The 23,613-nt window shown below is 44.9% G+C and overlaps 1 protein-coding gene across 4 annotated transcripts in view; it reads right to left on the bottom strand.

Annotated features, from left to right (window-relative positions):
• Positions 1–402: 402 nt before the first annotated feature.
• Positions 403–23,613, bottom strand: part of LOC126531105 (beta-mannosidase-like) — a 308,119-nt gene continuing 284,908 nt past the window's right edge. For all 4 annotated transcript variants that reach the window (XM_055070968.2, XM_050178501.3, XM_072288276.1 and 1 more), the window contains 11 exons: positions 22,283–22,430; positions 21,644–21,786; positions 18,885–19,061; positions 17,408–17,490; positions 15,616–15,806; positions 11,635–11,817; positions 10,313–10,428; positions 8,924–9,071; positions 6,729–6,943; positions 3,585–3,776; positions 403–943 (listed from right to left, as the gene is read on the bottom strand). In XM_055070968.2, coding sequence (XP_054926943.1) covers positions 686–943; positions 3,585–3,776; positions 6,729–6,943; positions 8,924–9,071; positions 10,313–10,428; positions 11,635–11,817; positions 15,616–15,806; positions 17,408–17,490; positions 18,885–19,061; positions 21,644–21,786; positions 22,283–22,430 — 1,854 coding nt within the window. In that variant the 3' untranslated portion in view covers positions 403–685. The remainder of the gene's footprint in view (positions 944–3,584; positions 3,777–6,728; positions 6,944–8,923; positions 9,072–10,312; positions 10,429–11,634; positions 11,818–15,615; positions 15,807–17,407; positions 17,491–18,884; positions 19,062–21,643; positions 21,787–22,282; positions 22,431–23,613) is intronic.

Here is a 23,613-nt window from a genome sequence, read left to right as displayed (position 1 = left end):
ACCTCGTGTTTAGCAGCCCAACACCATAGCCACTAAGCACCCACGGCGGGTTCTGCCAATACTTGGCCTACTATTCGTAAACGTACTCAGTTCTGTTGCGTGCTACAATTCTAGTTGCTGCTATTTTGCATCAGTGAACAACATCATAACAGATTTTAAGATTTCGCAGGACTTTCAGCACGTCAATAATTTTTTTTTTCTGAACAATCTGGCGCAACTTACTTCACACGTACCAGAACGCATAGGTGAATAGACAGTGCTGTAAGCCGTGTGTACTATATTTTATACTTGTAAGAAAACTTTGAGGCATGAAACTAAATCAGTTTAACCACTATTTTAGGCATCCTGCAACCGCTAGAGGATAACTCTGGCCACATGAAGGAGTTACGAATACGGAAGACATGTAGTTGAAAGACCTTTTTAATACGATCGTGTTATCAACCTAAGTCGCTGCGCTTGAGAAAACTTTTGTTGACGTAGCACTTAGCGTTCCTAGGCACAAATATGCATGTTCCCGAGGTCCACGTTAACGACACGCGAGTAATTAGTCCCACCAACAACTTCAATTGCACTTGAGTGCCCATGAGTAATAACTTCTGTACACGACTGAACACTCAAGTGCACCGCGCACTGCATCGGCAAGCTAAGTAAATGCGCTCCCCTATTTTAAACGCTTAGGCTGGCGTTAGACGTTTGAGTAGTCCGTAAGCGAGTTGACTGTAAGGTTCTGCTCAAGCTCAGTTGCGGTAACGTTCTGGCGTGTGTAAAATTGCACGGTAGTCTTCGGGTCCTTCAGCAGGAATGCATTGTCGGAGAAGTGACCGCTAACATTGTGGGCATTTAGCCACACAAACAAGGCGACGTTGTCCGCTTGCAGTTGAACATTGAAGACCTTGAAGCCTGGCATCGATGAAGATGACGTAGGCCCGCTGACGTTCGTCACCTGCAAAATTTGGCAGAAACCACCAACGGTAATTGTTAATGTAAGCGCATTACTGAACGCTTCTGGAAAGCTATTTGCTTCATGTAAGGAATGATACGCTTGAAGGCATAAATTTGTTGCAGTGAGGACATTTAGGTAGCGTATGTTGTTTCATTGCGCAATGTCGTAGAGAATAGGGCCGTTAAACAGCCGGTATGTAACGGTAGTATATAGGTGGCTATGCATATAAGCCAATTCATTATGTGTGTGTCATCTGCCGCTGCGCGAGCGCCGTCGTGGAAGGCGACTAGCACCCTCCCTTCCCACCACAGGAGTTCTCTTTTGCAGCCGCCAGAGGGGAGATATGGCAGCGGGAGAAAAGGAGGGCTGTCCTTCACGAACACTCCACCACACCATGCAAACCTTCAGGCGTTTGAGAGCTCCCGCAACGACAGCATGGGCATCTCAAATAGCCATGATATAGTTGTTCAGCGTGAACGCGCCTCGCAGCTCGGTTCCGCGAGAGTATGTGCTCATTGCACCGGCGCTTTTGTATCGGCAATGAAAGAACGAGCAGCACCGAACCACACGAGAACGGGAGAGAGCCAAATAAAATTATTCGAATTGAAAGTTTCTGTTTCAAGGTTTAAATGTCGTCGTGGGAAGGCAGGTGTGCCTGTGAACTTTATTTCGGCCATGCAGGCTGCCAGAAAAATATTCGGTGAACACGTGGCCAGCAAAATCATGCTATATATACGAAATCAGAAAGCGAGCATGTGTAGAAGTTAGTAAACCTGCTAAATGAAACTGACCAGCGCTGAAAAGAGAGAAATTAAAATGTCATCACAGTGCAAATCGAATCTTGTTTTGTCGAAATTTATTTTTGCAAGCAATGCCTGTATTCACAAAAAGCTTTTAGCGAAGAATTGTTCGTAAGTGAAAATATCAGCAAATCCGGAAGCTGGACATAATATTCAAGGCGGCCAGAAATGGCCAAGAGCATGCACTTATGACCAGATTGGCCCCAGTTTCTTACACCGAAGGGAATTTGATATAGATTAAACACGATAAAAAAGTGCCGAGCAAGTGGACATTGCCTTGGCCCTCCTGGACGACAAACATGCCAATATCTTCAGCGACTCCAGGGCAGCCATCCGCGCCTTCAGCGTTGGCGCCGTGTGTAAGGAAGCCTGTCGCATCCTCGACGGCAAAAGCATCGCCACCCACACTCTCACGTGGTTCCCCGCTCACATGGGATCCATCATGGGAGGCCCCACAAACCTCAACGAGCTGGCCCACTCCAAGGCGCGAGGTCTCGCTTTCCGCGACCATGGAGAACTCCAACGCCGGCCCACAGTGGTGGAGAACAGAGATCAACCGACCACATACAATGAAATTGCGCAGCACTTTTATCTCGGCAGGAGAGACTTTCCCCTTCCACACAAGAAGTTAAATAGACCACAGGCATTGACCCTCAGATTATTGCAAACAGGCTCATATCCCAGCCCGGCTTTATTCCACAAAATTTATACCGACACCTATGCCACTAGTTTTTGCAGGTACTGCAATGACATCGCTAGCCTAGACCATATGCTCTGGCGTTGCCCCTCGTTACGAGGCACAGAACAAATCAATGAGGACAAGTGGCTCTCCGCTATCAAGAGCCCCGATGCCGGGACGCACCTATGGGCTGTCCAGAGGGCCCACGATGCAGCGGTCGGACATGGCCTGACTGTCCCAACGTGGGAGCGGCCCGCAGTGCGCTGAATCGCGTACCTCAGGACCTTCATTAAAGTTTTGCATCCATCCATCCATTCAGTCAACATAAACCATTTAGGGTAAATTTTAGAAGATGAAAACAGTTCTCAGCAAGATGCAGTTCACAAAATGCGATCACGGCATGGTAGCATCATACATACCGGTCGCAGTTTTGCTTACAAAAAAAAAAGGGGGGGGGGGAAGAGAGAAAGATACAGGGGTGGAGAGAGTTGAGACTATAACTGCTATTGAACGAGGCCGCACTCAGAAGGTACTGCAGCAATGATTGAGGAAGCTTGCTGTATTAGTTATAAACATTGCTCTAATAAGGGTTCGATTACTGCTTATCACTTCAAGCCTCCATTTTCATTTGGACGTCTCTTTTGTTTGTATTAAAGTTAGAGGCACAATCGGCTCATGGGGATGACAAAATGACTTGAAGTATTATACTGACACTTCCATCAGTACGCCTCGCTTGGTTTCAATCTTCAGTTATTGTCATCATAAAATGGCAAACATACATGCTAATTATCTTTAATTATTAATAGCACACCAGTTTATAGGGCCATAATATTAGACCAATAAATGCATGGAAAAGTGGCAAACAAAAAATATTTACGATAATGAACGAAAGTTGTCTTTTTCGCACACAAGGCGTTTCAGAAGACCCGTCGCGGGCGCAAGGCGTTGTAATCACCAATGATTCTAGAAGGCAACGCGCATGCCTTCGAATATAATTAATTTTATGCGGCTTCAGCGTTCTCCAAACAGTTCAGGCAATAATATCTGGCACATCGTAGTTGCGCATGAACTGGTGATGACGTGACTGCACACTACCGAATCTGTGCTCACATACTCATAAAACAGTAAAAAGAAAAGGTATCAGTAAACACGAAGCTCATACGTTTATCGAAGATTGCGGCAGCAAAAGGTTCTTCGGCTCTTCCAGAAGCAGGAACGTGTCGGGTGCCAGCCTAGATCGGCTGAGAGGGTCGGTGAGCGTGAACCAAAGAAAGCAGGTAGTATGGTCGCAGACATCTTGCTTCCATAGATCTCGCATCTTGTTCGAGTACACGCTAGTCGACGCGGCTTCAGCCTGAGTGAGAAAAAAGAACACTTAAAAAGAGTACTGGGGCACTACTTATCACTTATTTCCAGTCAACGGGCCCTAGCTGTGTCTATGATGGAGCTCGCGAAATGGTGTGCTGTAGTAACAACGCAATAAGTTCCCTTGTTAACTGATTTCCGCGCTACAGCACGTAGCCGCGCTTTCTTTTAACATTACACCCCGTTGTATACTGCCTTGTCATTCTACACGTAGAACTCCGCGTAGACTACAATGATTGTTGCAAACGTACAGAGGCTTCGTGGAAACAATTCATAACCCTTTCCGGAGACAATGCGTTAGGTCTTGCAGGACTGCGTCATTGAAGATAAAACTCATTGACGGTTTCTTTTTTCGGTGATGTAGTAGTGCAAGATGCGTTCTGACCGGCAAGGTATTGCGGGCGCTACATGTGCATCATATTTGATGCTCCCTTAATTTCAACTGATTTACCAACACGAAAGACGCATGACAAATGTCAACAACAATAGAAGTAGAAATAGCCCCTTTTTGTCGCCTTATAGCATGCGCCGTTACAGAACTCAATTTCTGAATCACATTAGAAGTGAGCTGAATGAACGTTGCTTCTAGCCTTTCTCCGATAGGTTTGTCGTAGCGGTGGCCTAATTACGCTTTTCGCACAGAAAGCCATCCGAGGTGATGAGCGAGGACACGCCACCTCTGCCATTGAGCTCGTCTCTTTGCACTCCGGCTCCTCTGCTGTAATGTGAGACTCGGCATGTCCTAAAGGTATCTCGGTCCTCACGTTTTTTCACAGTGAGGCTATGGACTCTGAGAGCGACGTCGCCGTCCTAGAAGGCAAGAGCTTGAAGCGAAAACACCCTCAGGTTGACTAAGTACTTGAGTAACCACCTCACCGCCATATTATTTCCTCTGACTTGCATGACTGGTTACGTGTCTCTCGACGCCTCGAAGAATTTGAATCCTACGCACAGGCAGATCCACAATGCCTGGCTTAGAAAAGTGGCTCTTGAAAGCATAAGTGAAATGCGGTTCAATATCAGGAAGAACATAGAAACAATTGAGGTAACGGTGCAAGCCACCATAGAAAAACTGAACACTGTGCGCATACTTGCGTATGTAGAAGTCCACTTGGTTATAGTGTATGATAATTGGACTAAGGCAGGAGTCATCTGTGACGTGGTTCTTGATATTAGCGACAAAAAGTCCCCCCCCCCCCCCCCCCCACCGCCCAATAGCTGCTATTTTCACCAAACACAATCATTGACTTCCACCGCTTGGGCCGCTCGACAAGCGTTAAGGTGCTTTTTTATGGGAACACCCCGGCTGCTCACGTCAAGGTGGGTTATGTGAGGCATTCGTTGCGTCATTACGTGTCCCGACCACTGCAGTGTCGCAATTGTTAAAAGTGGCGCAATGTTAGCGCTGTCTGCATTGGCCAGGTGGTGTGCGTCCGCTTTGCAGGCACCCATTACCAACCTTTATGTGCATTTGAGGCAACAAAATGCTGGAACTGCCCTGGCACATATGAGGCAAACTCTAAAGATTGTCCAAAGATAAAAAAGGAGATCACGATGCTACATTACATAAGCATGAAAAGTTTGGCGCACAAGGATGCGGCGCAGTTTGCAAGAGGAGGAAGCGTTCGCGTCTTAAGAAAACTTAATATCGTAACCGGACCCCCCTGGCTCCTATGCATCACGTCGGTCCAGCAGGAGTTGGCTAAAACCACGTCGGGTGAATTTTAGGAGGCGACGCATAAAGTCAAGAGTGCAAGCCTGGACCTGAATGCACGGTCACGTTTACCATCGTGGGCTCCCGAATATCAGCGAGAACGAGAAGAGTACTTTGAGACGACCCCATCGAACATGGTCACCCAGGCGATGCTGCACCAAATAATTGATGCCCTTCAAGAGCTGTTGTCTCACTGAAATACGCCTGTGGCGAGAACAGCTGCAGAAAGCGCGCCGGTCGGAGACGGTCTCCTGGATACGGTCCAGTAGCTTAACTCCTCTCCGCCAAGGTGGATATGTCGTGCAGTGCTTAAGTGCGTGTTTCACAGAAACAGTAGACTGTGCAACAGCTTTCATCACTACCTTCGTCATACAAAGCTCCTTCATTTTCTTGCAATTTTCTTGTCGTTCCCACAAATCCTCAGCGTGGAGTAGCAGGCTATGGGAACGTCACTGTGGCCGATCTCTCTACCTTTTTCTCATTACAGTTCCTCTCTCTCTTTCTCTTTCTCTCCAGCTACGGCGAGGTGATTACACATTGGCTTTCCGAAGCTGCCGTTGACATCTCCTTCAGATACTCCTTTGGTAGGTACGTCCTTTGCGCTTGAAATAGCGTTGCGCTTTGCATGCATAGCAACCAATATCTACAACGTGTGCAACGATAAGACAGCTTTCCTTCCTTACACTTTTCAGTTTCACCAGTTTTGCCAACCACCAGCAATAACCACAGGCCAATCAGCCCGAGTTTGTCTCACCGGTGCTCTCGTTATGAAAAGCAAGACGAGAAACGGTTGTAAATAAAAGTAGCAGTGTTGGTAAGACTTGGTGCAGCGAATGCTTAGCGCAAGCGAGAATTTACGGCAGCACACCGACCCATTAAGATTTCGAAGCTTCTTCACACCAAAGAGAGAGAGTTACAAAAGTGCTGCTACGTTAGCGCAGTTCGTGAGTGACAAAGCGTCTTCCTTTTGTCTCGCGGGATAAATAGATAGGCTATGAAATGATTATCACAAAGTCATTCTTGTGTCTCTTATTTTTCAAAAAGAAGAATCACATGACGCAAGAACATTGTTACATCGTCGTAGTTCATGACAGCGCGACACGACATAGCCATAAGCCCTGCTGTTTACGAATGCGTTTTCGAGTACCCCCGGCACACGTCCGGGCTAACCCGTATTCGGGGCGTTAAAAACATAGCGCACGATAAAAAAAATCCAGTGCAACTTGCCAGCGTCACGTTAATTGTAGTTGTAGCAACCGGCCTGAACGAAGTCCACTTGTACTGCGTAATTGAGAGCTCTGCCGCATCGACGGGTGTCAGATTGTCGTTGATGGCGAACACAGTCAATTTACCAGTCAAGTGGAAGATGTAGGGAGAGACTATAATGGGACTGAAAAACTTCTTCGCAAAGTAGTGCACCATCTTCCACCGTCCACCGTATTCTGAAAGACAAAGAAATAGAAGACAGAAATGAAAAGGACAGGACAGGACAGATTAAAAATGCGGAAACTATGGCGCATATTCGCAAGGAATTTGCTGTCCAGAGGCAGCTCGGAACAATACTGTAGTTGTATGTTTTATGTTCGAATAAAGAATGAAGAAAGAAAAGAAAAAGTACAGGTACTGCCCAAAGGTGCTGGTGAATATACCACATAATATGAGCAAAGTTATTACGCAAATGAGCAGATGAAAAACATTTCCGACAAGAAATATGCTTTGAAATATGATTCAGCAATCGAAACTTTCAAGAAGGAGGACGATATATTAATCCAGATATTTTAAATACTTTTTCACACAGGACTGCGTTTTCTAATAAGGGTGACTTCATCTGAAGGAAGGTGACGCTTGTTTTATCATGCAGGTCTGTTTTATCAGAGATTAGGGTGGTATTTACGATGTATCTAGTACGATAAAGCAATTCATAAGTACAGTCATTGGCCATTAGTGAGAGCGCACAGAATATTACCGTGTGGGGTTTGGCAATAAAACACTGGTTTTGTGACTGAAATTCCTCCTTTCGGATTCGCCTTCCCATTTTGTCATTTGTATCATTTTCAAAGCGCGACACTGTCGGAAACTCAAATGTGTCAGTAAACATATTACCATGAAGATGGCGGACCCTAATGTCCGATCTTAAAGGGCAACAGACTAGAGTAAATTATTTGTCTAGCCAGTTAATATATGTGTATATTGGATTTCTTGGAAGCAATAACCTTTCAAAAGCCCCTCTAAAAGGTTTCGCAATAATGAAATTTGTGACAGGCCCACCAGGCTGCTTGGGAATGCGCAAGCTTTAAACAAGATTTCGCGAATGTTAAGCGTCAGGCACTGTTATATAAGTGCTTGAGAGGGCCGATTAATGGTCCAGGTAATTTTCCAACTTTGCCTCTACTTTTCTTTTTTGGAAACTGTGCCACACGGTTAATGTGATCCGAGACCCTGTATCCTGATTGCCCAGTCAAAACTATTTCAACCGGCATTGCTGTTTGTATTTTGCCCATCACAAGGGGCGAATGTCGTCCTCATTGAGTAGATACCACTAGAAAGTTTTCGTGAAACCTTGTAGTACAATTCACAACACTATTTTCTTAATATTATTTCATAAAGCTTAACTACCGAGAGCCACACTTCGTTTATAAAAGGCCCGATGTTGGTAGTTTACAAAAATAATTATGATCGGCTTGGATTCTAAGCACTTATATAACAGAAATGCAGCTACAGCGGCCGGGAGTTCAACATGCGACTTTGTTCCTAGAAGTAAAACATCGTAGCAAGTGGAAATCGCAGCGCGCGAAGCTTTTCTTGTGCGATACCCGCTTGTGATTGGTCAACGTTCTTCGCTTACATGCTACCTATAAGGTTTGACCGGAACTGTGTTTTTGCGAGCGATTCACTCGCGCAAACTTTTCTTTAAACTTTAAACATCGATCTAAGTCAACAAAAATTTAAAAATATGTCCATCTTTATTTCTGGCCACGGAGAGCCCATTTGCAGAATAAAGGAACTCTTATTCGAAATAAAACTGATTTAATGCCAAACAGTTAATAAGTAATTGATTTGTTGAACAATCGACAACTGAAAACTCAACCCAAAACTGACAAATGCTACTATGAGCAATGCGTTAAGTTTTCCGCGCCTAAAATATTACTTCGCTGTTTCAAACTAAGCGTTGTTGAGCTATGTTGAGCTATGTGACGTTGTTGCGGCATGTTGGGCATTAAATATATAAGCATTCGATCGTACGTTAATGGCCGGCGTTCGTTGCTAATCATTAACTGAACGTAGTGTAAATTACTTAGCTTTTGTGCTGTGCAAGACGAGCCACGTGACTCCATAGAGAACACATTGGTGGTACTAGGATTTTTTTTTTTTTCGTAATGGAAACGTGTGCGCGTGCAGGCATTAACGTACGAGGGCCTCACCTATGGAAGCCCACGACGGTGCCTGCCATATGTCGTTCAGCTGCCAGTACAGGAAGCCCATGTTGTGGCCTTCACCGTGCGGACCAATGAAACTCCTCCAGCGTCGAAACGTCTCGGCAGCGGTCCGCATGCCCATCGCCTGGTTGATCTGCGCAACCCGCCATTTTCCTCAACTGCCGCTGTAGCTACAATACTTGGTTAAACGTGAGAACCATCACTGCTCACATTTCCTTCTCGCGGTGCCCGTGGACACGCGCGAAGCAACAAACAAGAAAGCAACGACAATAAAACTCCACTAGCAGCTCTTTATGAACGAAGGTCTCGTAACATCTGGCAGCAGTAAAACAGTCGAGCTCTTCGTCCGGCATGTTGATGAAACAGATGCCACCAAACCCTCTTCCCCTCTTCCCCCTCTTCCCTCTCTTCCAACGAATGACTGACTTGTGCCAACGTAGACTGCTGCAGCGGAAAGAAATGGATTTCTTTCGTGTGTGAGAATTCAGTTCGTTTAGAAAGAACTACCACTCAATTATTTATACTTGGCAATCTTGACGTGGCTGACATTGCACCATGACTATACATTCTTGAGAAAGCGAGGGGACAAGCAGAGAACAGCATTTAACGAAAGATAGTGCAGGTGGCCATGTTTTATATTTGCCAGCAAGCCGATATTTCCCTTCCGTCTGACATACTATCTAAGAAACCCACTCAAAAACCGCGTTGTCTCTTATCAACACCCCAACACCCAGTAAACTCGACAAGGGACCAACCTGACAAATATTTCTGTCTTTCAACACACACGTCCTGTGTAGGTATTAGGCTCACAGCCCCCGCTGTGTGACCCTTACTCCAGTGTTGATGTTTGAAAGAAATAAATACTTGTATCTTTACATCCTGTACTTTGTAGCTGATATATTAAGTTGACCCATCCTACATAAAAAAAAAGAAGTATATGTGACAATGTGAATTACTACACGGCTTATGCTTAGAGTTCACGAGAACCCTAAGCGGAAAGATCAATGACTCCTTTGCTACGGGTTATAGTAGAATGTCGGTTTTTAAGATTCTTTCGCAGATACGCACGCATTTACATGACGCCTTTTTGAAAGCAAATGATTGTTATTATAATGGTTTTAAAATTATTTTTCATGCGACCTTCGTTCTTCACGTATAACATACCCGGTGCAAGGTGTTTACATGAAGAAATAATCGAAACGGTGACCTTGCTTTTACTCTAACAGTCTATCTGCACTAAACTTGAACGCATTGGCAGTGACTAAAATAAAATTACGAAAAACGAATAGTTTAGGTATGTCTTAAGCAAAACGTAGTGACACGTTAAATTTTTGCTCGAGCATTCTTAGTGTTGAGCGCTAGTAATTGACTCACCTGGCTCAGATATGACATCATGTCATAGGCCTTGCTCGTGTCTTTGATCCTGCTTGTCAGAATGAGCCCATTTACCTTAAAATGTGCCGTAATTCCGTATTTCACGTATATGTCTCCTGAAAGAAGCAAATGTTAGAGCGTCAAAAAATAAGCAAGCGTATGAGACGTGTCGTAAGAAAGCTTGATTGATTGGTTGAATATCTGGTTGATTGATTGATTGATTGATTGATTGATTGATTGATTGATTGATTGATTGATTGATTGATTGATTGATTGATTGATTGATTGATTGATTGATCGATCGATCGATCGACTGACGTCATTTTTTGGTTACGCACAGTTTGCAAACACTGAGTAGGCCCATGCTCCTAGGTTATAGCTTGGATCCAAAGATAAAAATTATAATGACAATTTAGAGAGCAGCGCGCGAAAATCGGAAATGTATAAATCGCAAGAATCACAAGCATTAAAAATGCTACATATGTCTATCCAGAAGCAAGCTGTTACACTGCTACGCTACTTGCGTGCTCTATTATGCTGCTCTGACCTTGTGATCGTACAGCCACTATGCGAATGATGGCTAGAACACGAATTTATATGATCTTCATTTTCGTGGCTTGAGCCGTTCTTGAGGCTTTATTTAGTACGCGTCATCTACGTTTACTAGCCCAAATTTCAGAGCAATTCGATTTTGCTAAACGCAGAAAGCAATAAGCATCTGAATGCATGTATACTCATTGCATGCAAATTGCTGCATTCATAACGCAATATCTTGTTACAAATTATCAATATCCAAGGTTACAAAAGCAAATTATTAATTTTTATTTACAGGATAACTGCAGGCCCAAAACAGGGCCCGAGCAGGAGGGGAAAAATTGCACGCATATTTAAAAGAATAAAAAACACAACAAAGCGTGCACATATTGGCAAATAAGATCAAATACCTAGCAATAAAACGCAGCAATAAAGTGTAAGCCAGCAATACGAAGGGGGGGGGGGGGAGGAAACCACAGCAATGCGTGTGTCATGAAATGGCATACATTTATAAATAGAACAACCTGCCCCAAACAGAGTAAAGAAAAACAATACGCTATGCACATCATACCATGCGCATCGCCCATCCAATCTTGCAAATAAAAAAGGACTTACACTAAGTGCATAGCAATACCTCTAGAAGGAGAAAAGAAAAAAAAAGAAAAAAAAGACACAAAAGAACATTATATGGCAACCGAACCGACTAAAGCAATATAAAAGAAAAACAAGTACAAGTCAATCACGAACAAGGACGCGCGAGTTACCCTTGAAGCGTTGTCAGAGCTCACCTAAGCGCTGATGTTGCCTGTGCCTTAGGAGGACGGTGAACGGGTATTTGATCATGGAGCTCGGCATGACGGGTAGCAGGGTGTCCCTCGAAGGGTACGATTGCAGGCCATGCTCAGACACGAACCGCGAGATCGGGAACGTCGACGGCTCCCACGCATTGGACATGTAATTGTAGTAGTGCACTGGGAAGGATAAGTAGTGCAAAGACACATGCCATAGATGAATTTAAAAGCTGCAATGAAGCACAGTAAGGAATCGCGCCTATTTCGCTACAGATGCGCGTCATTTTTACTTTAATCTGAAATCACTTCAATATATTGGAGGTGATCTCAGCGCGGTCATGTGACGTTTGGCTGGCAGGAGATTGAATTGAGTTTAATTTAAACCTGGGGTTTTACGAGCCAGAACAACGATTTGACTGCGAGCCACCCAGCAGTGGGGGGGACTCCGGATTAAATTTGACCACCAGAGGACATTCAACGTACTTCCAATGCGCGGGACACGCGTGTTTTTGTATCTTTCCCCCATCTAAATGCCGGCGCTACGGTCAGGATTTGATAGATCAACCGCGCGCTTAGCAGCGCAACACCATAGCCGCCAAGCCACCGCGGCGGGCGCACGAGATTGAAGATACGAGCATGTAAGACGTTGCGGGAGGCGGAGAGGGAGCGAGATCTTGAACGGGATGAGGAAAAATATCTCGTGCTCGTTGCTGAGTGTGAGACACGTCATCGAAAGTAAAACCAATGTCTCGCACTGACGCCTCACGCGCATGTCAGGAACACAGATGCAATGACGCGCACGGAAAACGTTGTCAAACAGAGCGACATCCGTGAAACTAGTGTTTTGAAGATATAACATTGGCTCTAAACGGTAGTCACTGACTCGATGATGGTGTGAAGCGGTGCCAAGAAGCTGAAATGTTGCATGTCCGGTGAGAACAAATGCGGTAGACACCAGTCACTTCATTCGCTCCACGTGCGAAAGGAACCATGTAATATATTGGCCAAACATCGCCGTCTACTTTACCGAGCAATTCTGAATAATATTGACGCTTTTCGCGAAGCAGTTTGTTCTAAGGATACGTGTGGCGCTTTCGACGGCATGCCGCACGTTGCCTCAGCGAAAGCGCACGAATAAGAACTCATTATCTCTTCTGTTCTGCTTCTGTACAGTCAACTGCAGGAAATGCAACTGGGTTTTCGCTAACGCACTGTGCTGCATTCATGCTGGAAAATATGGAGCGGTGGAGTGAAGGCGTGGGCGGTAGTTGGCGGCAAAAATTATGAATGGCATATTAAGGAATGGTCGATGTGTCGAAGTTCGCGGACCACTGCTACATAAGGACTGCCTGTGTTGCTGGCTCTTCGCGATGCACAGCTTCCTTCAAGGTTCAAAAATGAAGTCGCAGTTTCACCCGAAAGGCGAAGCATCGACTACCATAGCAAATTTGTGAACAGCTATACGAAGTAAGCATAGCAGTTTCATCAACCGTATAAACTAGTAGATATAGGCATACTAAATAAATTAACAAGCATGGTGTCGCGCCCGCACAAGCAAACATGAACATATCTCACTCGATAACTGCGGAAACTCGTGGTTAAAACGCTACAATGAGGAAGCGTGGCAGCAGCAGCGAGCGAATTGACTTCCATGCTGCCGCTCGCACCAACGCCAACTAAGCCGCGAAAACACAGCGCAGCTCGGGCTCTGTACTCGTCGTAGACGGCTTTCAAGATACAGTGGCCTGGGCGGGCGCGCGAGGTTGCCCGGGCCGCCTGGAGTAGGACGCGCCTCCCCTCTCTACCCTCCTCCCGCCCCCTTGCGTGCGACGGAAGACGGCGCGCTTCCTACCCGCTTTCCTGCGTTACGTGCGCGAGATTGAGCTTTGACCGCCGGCTCGACCTCGCACGCTTTCACTCGCACATACAGCATGCTGCGAGCGGCGGCAATTTTATCGGCTTTGGACTTCATACGGAACCTCACGGTGACGGCAATTGCAGAATTGCGCCTGGAGTGTGAATATAATTGCTATTGCAATAAAATTTCATTCATCCGCCAGCGCTGTAGCGCTAACCTCCAAGGAAAGGACTTCAACCCCGGGACATCTGCATGAGCGAGTGTCGCTCGTTGATACAGTGACAAAGGCAGTAACGCCGCTTCTTGGCAAATAGTAAGTTTCTCGCACGTTATCTACAGACATCCATCCCAACTCACGCTCAAATTTATGCCCGCTCTATCGCCAACGTATCAAGAATAAGTGAACGGGTGCCCACTTGAATCAATGCGCCGAAGAATGGATGCCGGCGAGTACCCTACAGCGCACTAATGTTCGAAGCTGAACGTTTCGTAATGATCCACACATTAAGCGAGTGACTAGCATTAGTACGTATTTGCTAGAAGCTATTACAACGTACCGAACATCTACGTTACAAGCCTTGTGCCCAGCAAGAATAAATCTATAGTTCTGCACACCCGCGAGCGATCGTGCAGAAAATAAACAATCAGATAGTGACGGCCCCCGGAACTTTACTGAGTCAGAAATGTGACAAGCCGCTGCTTAAAATTATTTGCTAAATTAAGAACGAAGAGCTAAACACACTGATACTGATCCAATTCATAAGCGGAATGTTAAGATAGCTTGAAATACATTTTTAGCCCCGCTTTTCTTACAAGCACCATATGCGCTGCTCGCACCGTTTGGACAAAGCGCAATGAGCTCCGAAAGCGCTTACATCTCTTTTATAGCTGTAGCCAAAGCTCCACGTGAGGGTCCACCCAGTCACTGCCTACGATATCCGCCGAAACAGAGGTTAGCAGAGTCGCACTGGTGTCATGTACACCATTGTAAACATAGAGGCAACGGAGGCAGCTGAGGCAAGCAATGGTCACGTAACCACGTGGTCATACATGGCAGCGCCCACGGATAGTCATGAAAAGAGTCAGTAGGCCCTGCATTCGATTTTGGAATTACAAGGCCGAGTGCCGAATTCTGCCTTGGCGCGAAATCTAAGCGCTATGGAGAAGACGTTGCAACCGTCCTGGACGCTCGTTTACTAATGCTTCCCGAAACGATGCAACATATAGTACGTTTTCTTTTTTTTTCAAAGTGGAAAGAGCCGCAATATGCTTCGCTGAAGGATTATGGAAGAATATTTCATCTATACTATTACATTCGTGCAAAATTTTGTTGCATTACATGGATCGCTGAAGTTGCCCAATTACCCAGCAAAGTGTGCTTGTTACACATTTTACGTGGGATGCCATGCTTTCATACATTCAACCGCGTTGTTGTGTTACAAAGTCTTTAAAATCAATTAATGCTATGTATATTTCGGTTAAATATTTCAAAAAGAAAACATTTTATGAGCTATATCGTTTAGCATAACATTTGACACTGTTAACTGCCTGGATTGTCAGAAAAATGCATGAAATTACCTTCGTCTGCGTCCCTCGCAATAAAGGTTGTCAAAAGCTTGGCGGCCTGATTTCGCGGTCGCTTCAGCGCATACAGCATGGCAAAGTATAGCCTTCAAGATTGATTTCCGCCACCGAGCGAGCTTCAGGTTGGGGGTTGCTATATGGACAGCACGAGAAACGCAGACGAAGGCAAGATCGCACATCCTAAAATGTTAAAATATTTTCAAAAAGTTCGTACGATAGAAATGCAAGTCACAGCAGAACGCAACAAAGCGCAACTTTTACTTCTCACGCCCCAACAAGGTTACAAAGTACAAAAAGACGCAAGCACAACAAACTACTATCTTTAGCTATGAAACTGCGGAAGTCGCCGTGAACGATACACCGCAAGCTATTAGGCACTCCAAGAATTACAGAGTGCAGCACTTAGACAATTTGACACGCCTTCTAGCGTGTCATGTTCTTCGAATTCCATTCTAGCCAATTAGAACTGTCATTTTGGATAGCATGGAACTACTACACAGCTGCTGGCTTTTGTATATCTAAGAAGTCGTACTCACTGTCACCGTTGTATACGCTATTTGGATTTGAGGATATCCAGGTCGTATTTGACGTCATTATCCCATTGCTTGGGCTCGACGAGAGAAAAGGGCGCGACCTATCTTCCTTCTGAATGACGGGCTTCATGGTTTCGATGTAGAGCTTCCGATAGTCCCTCCGGTACTGGGGCATTCTCAGGAACATCTGTGGCCTGCAGAAATGGGGAACATTTAGTTAGCTGTGATCAATTGTGCCTAATGCCATGAAGGTATGGTCATACACATCTCCGGAAATTAACAAAAAAAAGACTTCGCTTTCGACAGCGAACGGGATACGACAACGATAGATAGCGGAGGGGAATTCACGTTTTCTCCATTAGACGAGTTCCATCCAGCAGTTCACAGGGTATTTATGTTACTTCCAATGTGCGATGTGCAGAGACTGCTCACTTACTGACATTCACCCTAACACGCTCTCCAGATTCATTATTCATCGCATTAAGAATCTCGCTGAACGCACGAAAGAATCTGTCTTTTCTCTGTCACTCAAAGCTATTCGGTACTTGCGACACCAGGCAGCACGCCCTCGTCTTTTAAATCTCGCCGCATAGCGTTCTAACGCTTCCAGCGCGAGACTGTAATTCTGCACGAAGTTTGTGCGAAGTGACGCGCTACATCGCGGCTGTCTTTTCAATGTAGCGCATCGCGTTCCAGTGCTACCAACTCTAGGTTCGGGTCATCCGCCAAGCGAGCGCATGCGAAACGGCAGCCTCGCCGCACGAGGGACCGGCTGCGCGCATGTTACCAATTTGGCACCACTTCAACGAGAGTGCCGAGGTTACCAAAGACAAACTGTAAAAGAGCCAAAGGCTGTCATACTGCAGTGGCTCGCAAGCAGTGTTAACAGGTACGAACGCCTATCGAAGGCAAGGATCTTTCCCTGCTCTGCGTCATTATGGATGACAAACGGACATACTGACATCCCCAATCAATATCGCGTTTACGACCTGATAAAATAAAAAACAATAAAAAACCTAATAAAAACAAACTAAATATAAAAAAATACTGAAAAGAAACATCTCCTCGGCAGAACCCATCTCTCCAAAAAAACGTCCTCAAGCAGCTGCGACAAATTCTAACCCTCAATGTGACATATGGCATCAGCTATAGTAAAACAAGGGACACAGTGCAGTGATGAGTTGAATATACGCACCAGACTAATATTACAGCTTCTGTAGTTCAAGGAGGAATGTGAAAAGAAATAACAAGTTATAAATAGCGATTTCAGCAGCAGCAAATCTTAAACCAGTAGCCGGCAAATGTTGTATTCGTGGACGTGCGCGTTGTTACGCAGCGAAAAATCTACCACATGCAAGTTACATGTAGGGAAGTCCTTAAAGAAGTGAAAAGAGACATCTTTTCGGCGGAACCCGTCTGTACAATAAAACAACCTCAAGCAGTTGCGAAAATTGTGATTGCCAATGTGATAATCTGTGATAATCAACAGGGTTGTAAAATTTGTGCAGAATACCTTCGGTATCGTTTAAACATTTGCTTCCATCTAAGAACCCCGCTTCTTCAGTTGATCAGGTGCAAATCTGCACGCTCATATGGCATTTATCAGAAAGCTTTTTTTTAACATATAAACAAAACACCAAATTTTTCGTGTAATTAGCGATACGAGCATGCTTTCTCGCCAGGAAATCATGAAAAAACTGCTCCGAATTGAGTTACGCAATTCACTGTTACGTCAGCTCGCTAGAGAGACACCACGTCAGCTCTTATTGATTGGCTTCCAAGTTCTACTGCATACCACCATGCGGAAGCAATAGCTTGCTCATTTTCGTTATTGGCCGCCCAGGCGATGACCGATGGGTGTCGGTGGAGACGTCGTACCTGTCAGAAAGGGGGAAAAAACAAGACGGTAAAAAACACGCCATTTCGCTCAGATACGTTTTGCGTGAGTTGGCTGCCCTCAAGCTCCCTTTGTGTGCAGACGCCTCCAATACGATCAAGAGGATAGTCAATGCCCAGCTGTCAATTACGCCGGTGGGTGGTCTACTATTTTCCTGTGATGAGCGACATGACTGTAGACATCGATTTTCTGTAGCCGGAGACAAACTGCCTTTTCGAAATGAGTTTGTTGGTATTGAGTCATAAGAACGACGCGCACGAACACACAAAAGCAATCAAACACACGGGGCAGATGCACAAAACTTCTGTGACGTAAAACTACTTCGCGGAGTTCACCGTCAGGTGCCGGTCATGGCCTGGCTTCCTTATATCCTGCCATGCCCTGTTGTACGTTTATGGTAATGTCTATATTAGCCATTTAATAGTTGTGCTAAACATTGTAAAGCCTACTGGAGACATGTTATTCTCGCTAATCACGCACTTTATTATATATATTTATTTTAAGCAAGATAATTGCCACTTTTTGTTTAACAACAGTTATATACATTTAGAATAAAGAAGAAATATTTTTTGGGGATTCGCAACCTGATACACATAGCAGGCCACACTACGAAGGCTAGAGATTTGTCTCACTGGCCACATTCATGACCAAAAAATAGTGAAAAAAAAAGGCTTAGGTACGCGTCAAGTAGTTTGCTGTGAATTAGTCTCGCAATATCGTGCCGCGAAACTTAACGTATTTATTACATGAAAGACGTCGAAGACCTGAACCTATTTAACGCCAAACGAACGAAGTGACATCTTTCTGCCCCACTGCGCACTATGTGCGTCACATACCGTGCGTCATAGTGCGTCATAGTGCGTCAAACATAGGGCGTCGCATACCGAAAGCACGAAGGTGCACGAATAATACGTCACTTGACGTGAATTTGCATGTCCAAGTTGTAGTTGCAATATACGAAGTAGTTATTCCGTAGAAAGAGTCGCAGGCCGATAGGAACAGCACCCCGAAACGGGCGGAGTTAGACTTCTATGACCGCGCTCGTGCGTGCGTTACACTGCGTTGCCTGCTATATATTGAACGCGTTATAATAAATGTTCGAGGCACTTGGTTCACCAAGCTCACCTCGTTCACAGGCGCACGTAGACACACCAGTACATGGACGTGCAGAAACACACCTCTGCGCGCCCACGTACCCAACGACATTTAATTTTGGAGCATGACACGGTTAATTCGTTTCGTAGGAAATACAAAGCAGCTCAGTTTTAGCATTTATCGCAACATATAGTTTCATATCACATATCATGAGGAATAAACCCCGTTTTTCAACCGTCTTGTTTTTCGGGCTGAAACATTGTGCGCAGCTGCGCCTCACCTGCTGCTGTACTTCAATGGCCACGTTCTGGAGAAATTCAGCGCCCACGGGATACAGGCTGACGGCGAACATCATGTCCTGCCAGATCATTATTCCCAGTTCGTCGGCCAGGTCGTAAAAGTAGTCCGTCTCGTACACGCCGCCGCCCCACACGCGAAGCATATTCATGTTGGCCTCCTGCAAGAAAATGTGAGACTTTAAGCGAAAGCAGACGTCTGTTTTCAAGCCAAACTTTAGGGATAGACATATGCAATGATGACAACCAGCGCTCCAGAATGCTTCTCTCAGGACACCACAGCCCCGCATATTGCCCGCACAACTTTGTCGTTTAAGTTGTGTCACGTTTTCATTGGATTCCCAGTTTCATATTGCTGTCTTAGATAATTTTTTACCTATTACTTCCACAAGGATCTACATGGTTATTGTCCTGCAATTTGTTTGTTTGGTCAACTCAGTTTCCTATTGAAACCAAATGGTACCTGAGTGCAACCAACTATCCGTGGCAATATTATTATTGCTTTATTGAAGGTATGTACTTCGCCTCTTCACGTGGTCATGCAGCGTGGGCGATCACTATCATCGTCTCGCTCTGACTTCTACAGGCCCGGTCATTCAGACTTAGCTTTCCTTACAGCATTGGATACACCTCTTGGCGTTTCTTATTTCAACCACTTAGGTCCTTCGAATTTCGCTGCTCTGTGCGCTGTCTGTATCAGCTCGTAATAGTTCATTTGGACATAGAACAGAGACCCAGCCACGTATAAGTACTGCAAACTACAGCTCCAGAAGCCCGCGCTGTGGCGTAAACTGAGCACTGCGCAAATTTGGTGGAATAAATGTAGCAGCTTACACTCAGGGGCTGAATTCACAAACCTTTTCGTTCGCAAGCACTCTTTGCCGTGGAGATGCCACCTTCACTAATATTATGCCCAGTATCCGGATTGGTTTAAATTTGCTCTTACAAACAATTCTATCACAATAGATTTTCGTGATCACGTGCCCATTCCTGCGCCAAGAAATATGCACTATCGTGAGCAATATGAGCGGGAACATGCAAACGCGTGGCAAATAACCTCAAACTTTGAATTGGAGTGATAGGAGGCTTGCGCTGTCGTGAAAATGGAGAAAATGGAGACACTGCTCTGCCAAATTTGGCCCTCCCACAGCGCTTGTGTTTCTGCAAAACGGCAGCTGGCGCGATCTCGCCGGCCTATGACGACGGTGGTTCACCAGCAAGTATGGTCCACAAGTTACATGATGACTTAGGTCAACTAATAAAACTTTGTGATATTAACCAGTGCTGCCTATTTCTTATTGATAGAGCACGACATGATTCCCTACGCATTCTACACACTGCATACGATCGGGTACAATCTTTTTCAAACAAAATTTGTCTCCCAGTCACAGAGCGAAGGACATGGCACGCCTTTTGAAAGAGCGAGGGGGAATGCGATTTTAACGGTGCGCAAAGGGTGCAGACTTGAGTATTGTAGAACATATTTAGGGCCCGATGAACGTAAACCTTCCGATGCTGTCCTTCGACTCGGCGTCTTCTGACAAACTGTGGCAAGCAAAACAAGAAGATTGAAAACACCTTCAGGATGGCACCGCGTTCGTCAAGGCTTCCTACGGGTCTCCGCCTCTAAGAATGGAGAACGTCATTGTGGTAGCATGATAAGTTAAGCCACCCAATGCACAAAACAGAAAGGACGAACACACGCTGGTATGATGCTACCGTCTTATTTTTGTATGTTTTTGTATTGTTTTACCATTTGGCAAGCGTCAATAAAACGTGTCAATGCACCGTTAGGTGCAATTTCTTTCCACTTTACGAAGTATATGGTAGAGCAAAACCGGAATAAGAAACAAACACTACATATTGCCGTGCTTTAACCCATTGCCGATAATCGCGATATGAAACAGTGTTATCACTGCTCAATGGTGGTGTGAAGTTCAGCATTTTGTACACACAGAAGCACAGTGTCAGTGCCAATAGTTAGCAAAATTCACTTTGTTTTCGACGCCGGCCGCCGCATCTCGCCCTTAGCTGAGTTTAAGGCTACCTGTCACGCGCTCCCATGATCTCTATTATATTTCTTACGATTACGCGTGGGACTTAAATCCATGCGGAAATGCACTTCCCTGAGAACATTTTCTCGCAACTCGTGTGCTTTCTTAGTTGATCAAGCAAGGTGCTGTTCGCTATAAACAGTGGATGACTTGCTTTGTGAATGTTGTGACTAATGACACAGTAACTGTTACACACTGAACAACACGCAGTCATGCTGATGATACACATTGAAAAAAAAAAAAGATACTGCATATGAAATTTTTCGTTCTTCTAACTGCAAATGCCGACGACTTGGTGCAACAAAGAAATCACGAAAATTGACACCCTCATCGCGACATCGAAGCTTCTATGGAAGTTACACGACACTATAATTTGTGACAGCATGTTATGAACTGGTTGTTCAAAGAATGGTACAAAAGGGATAGACTTCCCCATAACACGCCCTACTATGATGACCATAATTCTAAACAAACTAGCCTGCTTGTAACCTGGTGTTCATTATTAGTATTTTGACAATTAGCAAACACGGCCATAACAAGGTTTCCCTGCGAAAGCAAGATAACATCAAGATATTCACTCATCGTTTGAGCAGTATAGACAAAAAAAAAGCTTTTCAGCAATTGGATGGCACACATGGGTCAGTTCTAACGATTACGTCCAACAACAATGCAGAATTATCAAAAAGTACCTTTGTGGAAAGGAGTAAGTCTCGGACGTATTCATCTGACGCTCTTTCGGGAAAGCTGTCCGCTGGTATCCAATTGCTTCCCTTGGCGTATATTGCGACACCGTTGATCACAAAATAAAACTCTGTTCCACCTGGCCTCGTGCCTGTTGAACGATAAACAACAATATCACTGAAGCTTGAAGTTTAAGGTTTATTGACGTCCTTAAAACAGTTGAGAGATCTTTCTCTCTTGATTGCACGCATAGCTGTAGACGCTAGTACGGGTTCTAGGGCACTAAATAATCGTATCTGGTACGCGGCACATAAACAGAGCAAAAAATAAAGAAAACAATATAAAGGCGTAAAATTTTAGCGGTCATTATTGCAGAACCATAAATAATGCCACAAACGCTACTCGGCACGAACATTTAAACTTGAGAGACTGCCTCAGAATTGAAGACAAGATTCCACAAGTGCTAATAATTTCATTCTCTTTGAAAAATTTGTTCTAATACCTCAGAACTTAGAATAATATTCCAGAAAAGACACCAATTTCATTATCTCTGACAAATTCGTCTTACTACCTGAGACAAGGTCGGCAAACATCGTGAAAATAAAGGAAGAAAGAACATTCTTTCATAACACAATAGAATAACTCACCGGTATACTCTTGGTTTATCTCCACTGTTCGAAAACCAAACCTCGCAACCTTCACTGCTGCGTGCCCGTTGACGGAAATTGTCACATTCAAGTTATACAATTTCTGGTCACCATAGCCGGACGGCCACCAGTACTCAATATTTATTCCCTGAATAAAAAGAAAGAATAATACACGTACAGCATGTTCAAAGAAGATACAGGCTCACAGGAAGGTGGAGACTTGAAATTATCAAAAGTGGTCCAAACAAGGGATGTTTCAGGCTAGAACTAATGTTTCGACAAGGAGACTGGCCTATGTAAGGTTTGCCTTAACAGAGACAAGTTGCCTTGTTGAAAATAGGCTCCAGCCTGACAAATCCCCGGTTCGGACCACTGTTTATCCTTTCAAGACCAATGTATGTATGTATGAAAAGGACCCTAAAGTGGCTCCTGCCGAAGCTCCACTTGATTATTATACTTTAGTCTCCTTCTTTACGTGAGACGCCTTTAAGAATGGTCTAAGGGGCCGCTTACTCAAACCGATGCAATGAAAACATGTTATAGCAGTAGCGCTTATATCTTTGCAACCTGACTTTGATATCGTTCTGTAGAGGAAAAAGCCCACTCCTCGAGCATGCATGTGTCGCATGCGCAGATGGCACTGTTGTTGCATCATGTATGATGCAATAGGAGCTAAATTTAGCCTCGCGCGCAGCGTACAAAGAGGCGTATGTTGGCTGGGCTTTTGTACATCTAAACAGGAATGGGACCATTTCAGAAAGCTCACTAAGTCGTAGTAGGTATAATTTATCAAACTCAGGCACTTTTGATAATCAGGAGTCGTAAGGCCTACAAATGTATAATATTGCAGAAGTTTCACACTTGCTCGGAGACTGGCGAGTACGTCCTCACCCCCCCCCCCCCCCCCCCCCCACTTTCCTTTCTACTAAGTTGGCTTGCTGAGAAAATGTGGGTTGTTACGAACAGATAACCCGACGCTCCACCGACGTCTCTGCCATATCAGCCGCATTTCCGGTAAACGCCGGTGAATTGCTTCAAAGCTAAGCATTGACTAAAACTATGTGTCATTGCAGCATTAAGGTCAACGTAATTAAGGCATAGTATTTTGCCGATGAACAGTACGGCGCGTTGTTAAAAGGAACGCCTAAATGGCATACAGCTTAAATGACAGCAACACTTCCTTTTGCCTTAGCAACAACCACAACATGGGTCTATTAAGAATCGCGTGCGTATTTACGAGTAGAGCCTGCCTGCCTTCTTGTCATGTTTCCACTGAAGCTGAAGACGAAGTTTTACCTGGGTATTCCCTTAGGAGTTGAGCGTACTGTGCT

This window comes from Dermacentor andersoni, chromosome 5 (genome assembly GCF_023375885.2).
Source record: "Dermacentor andersoni chromosome 5, qqDerAnde1_hic_scaffold, whole genome shotgun sequence".
NCBI classification, from domain to species: domain Eukaryota; kingdom Metazoa; phylum Arthropoda; class Arachnida; order Ixodida; family Ixodidae; genus Dermacentor; species Dermacentor andersoni.
This window is presented reverse-complemented; position numbering and strand designations above follow the sequence as displayed.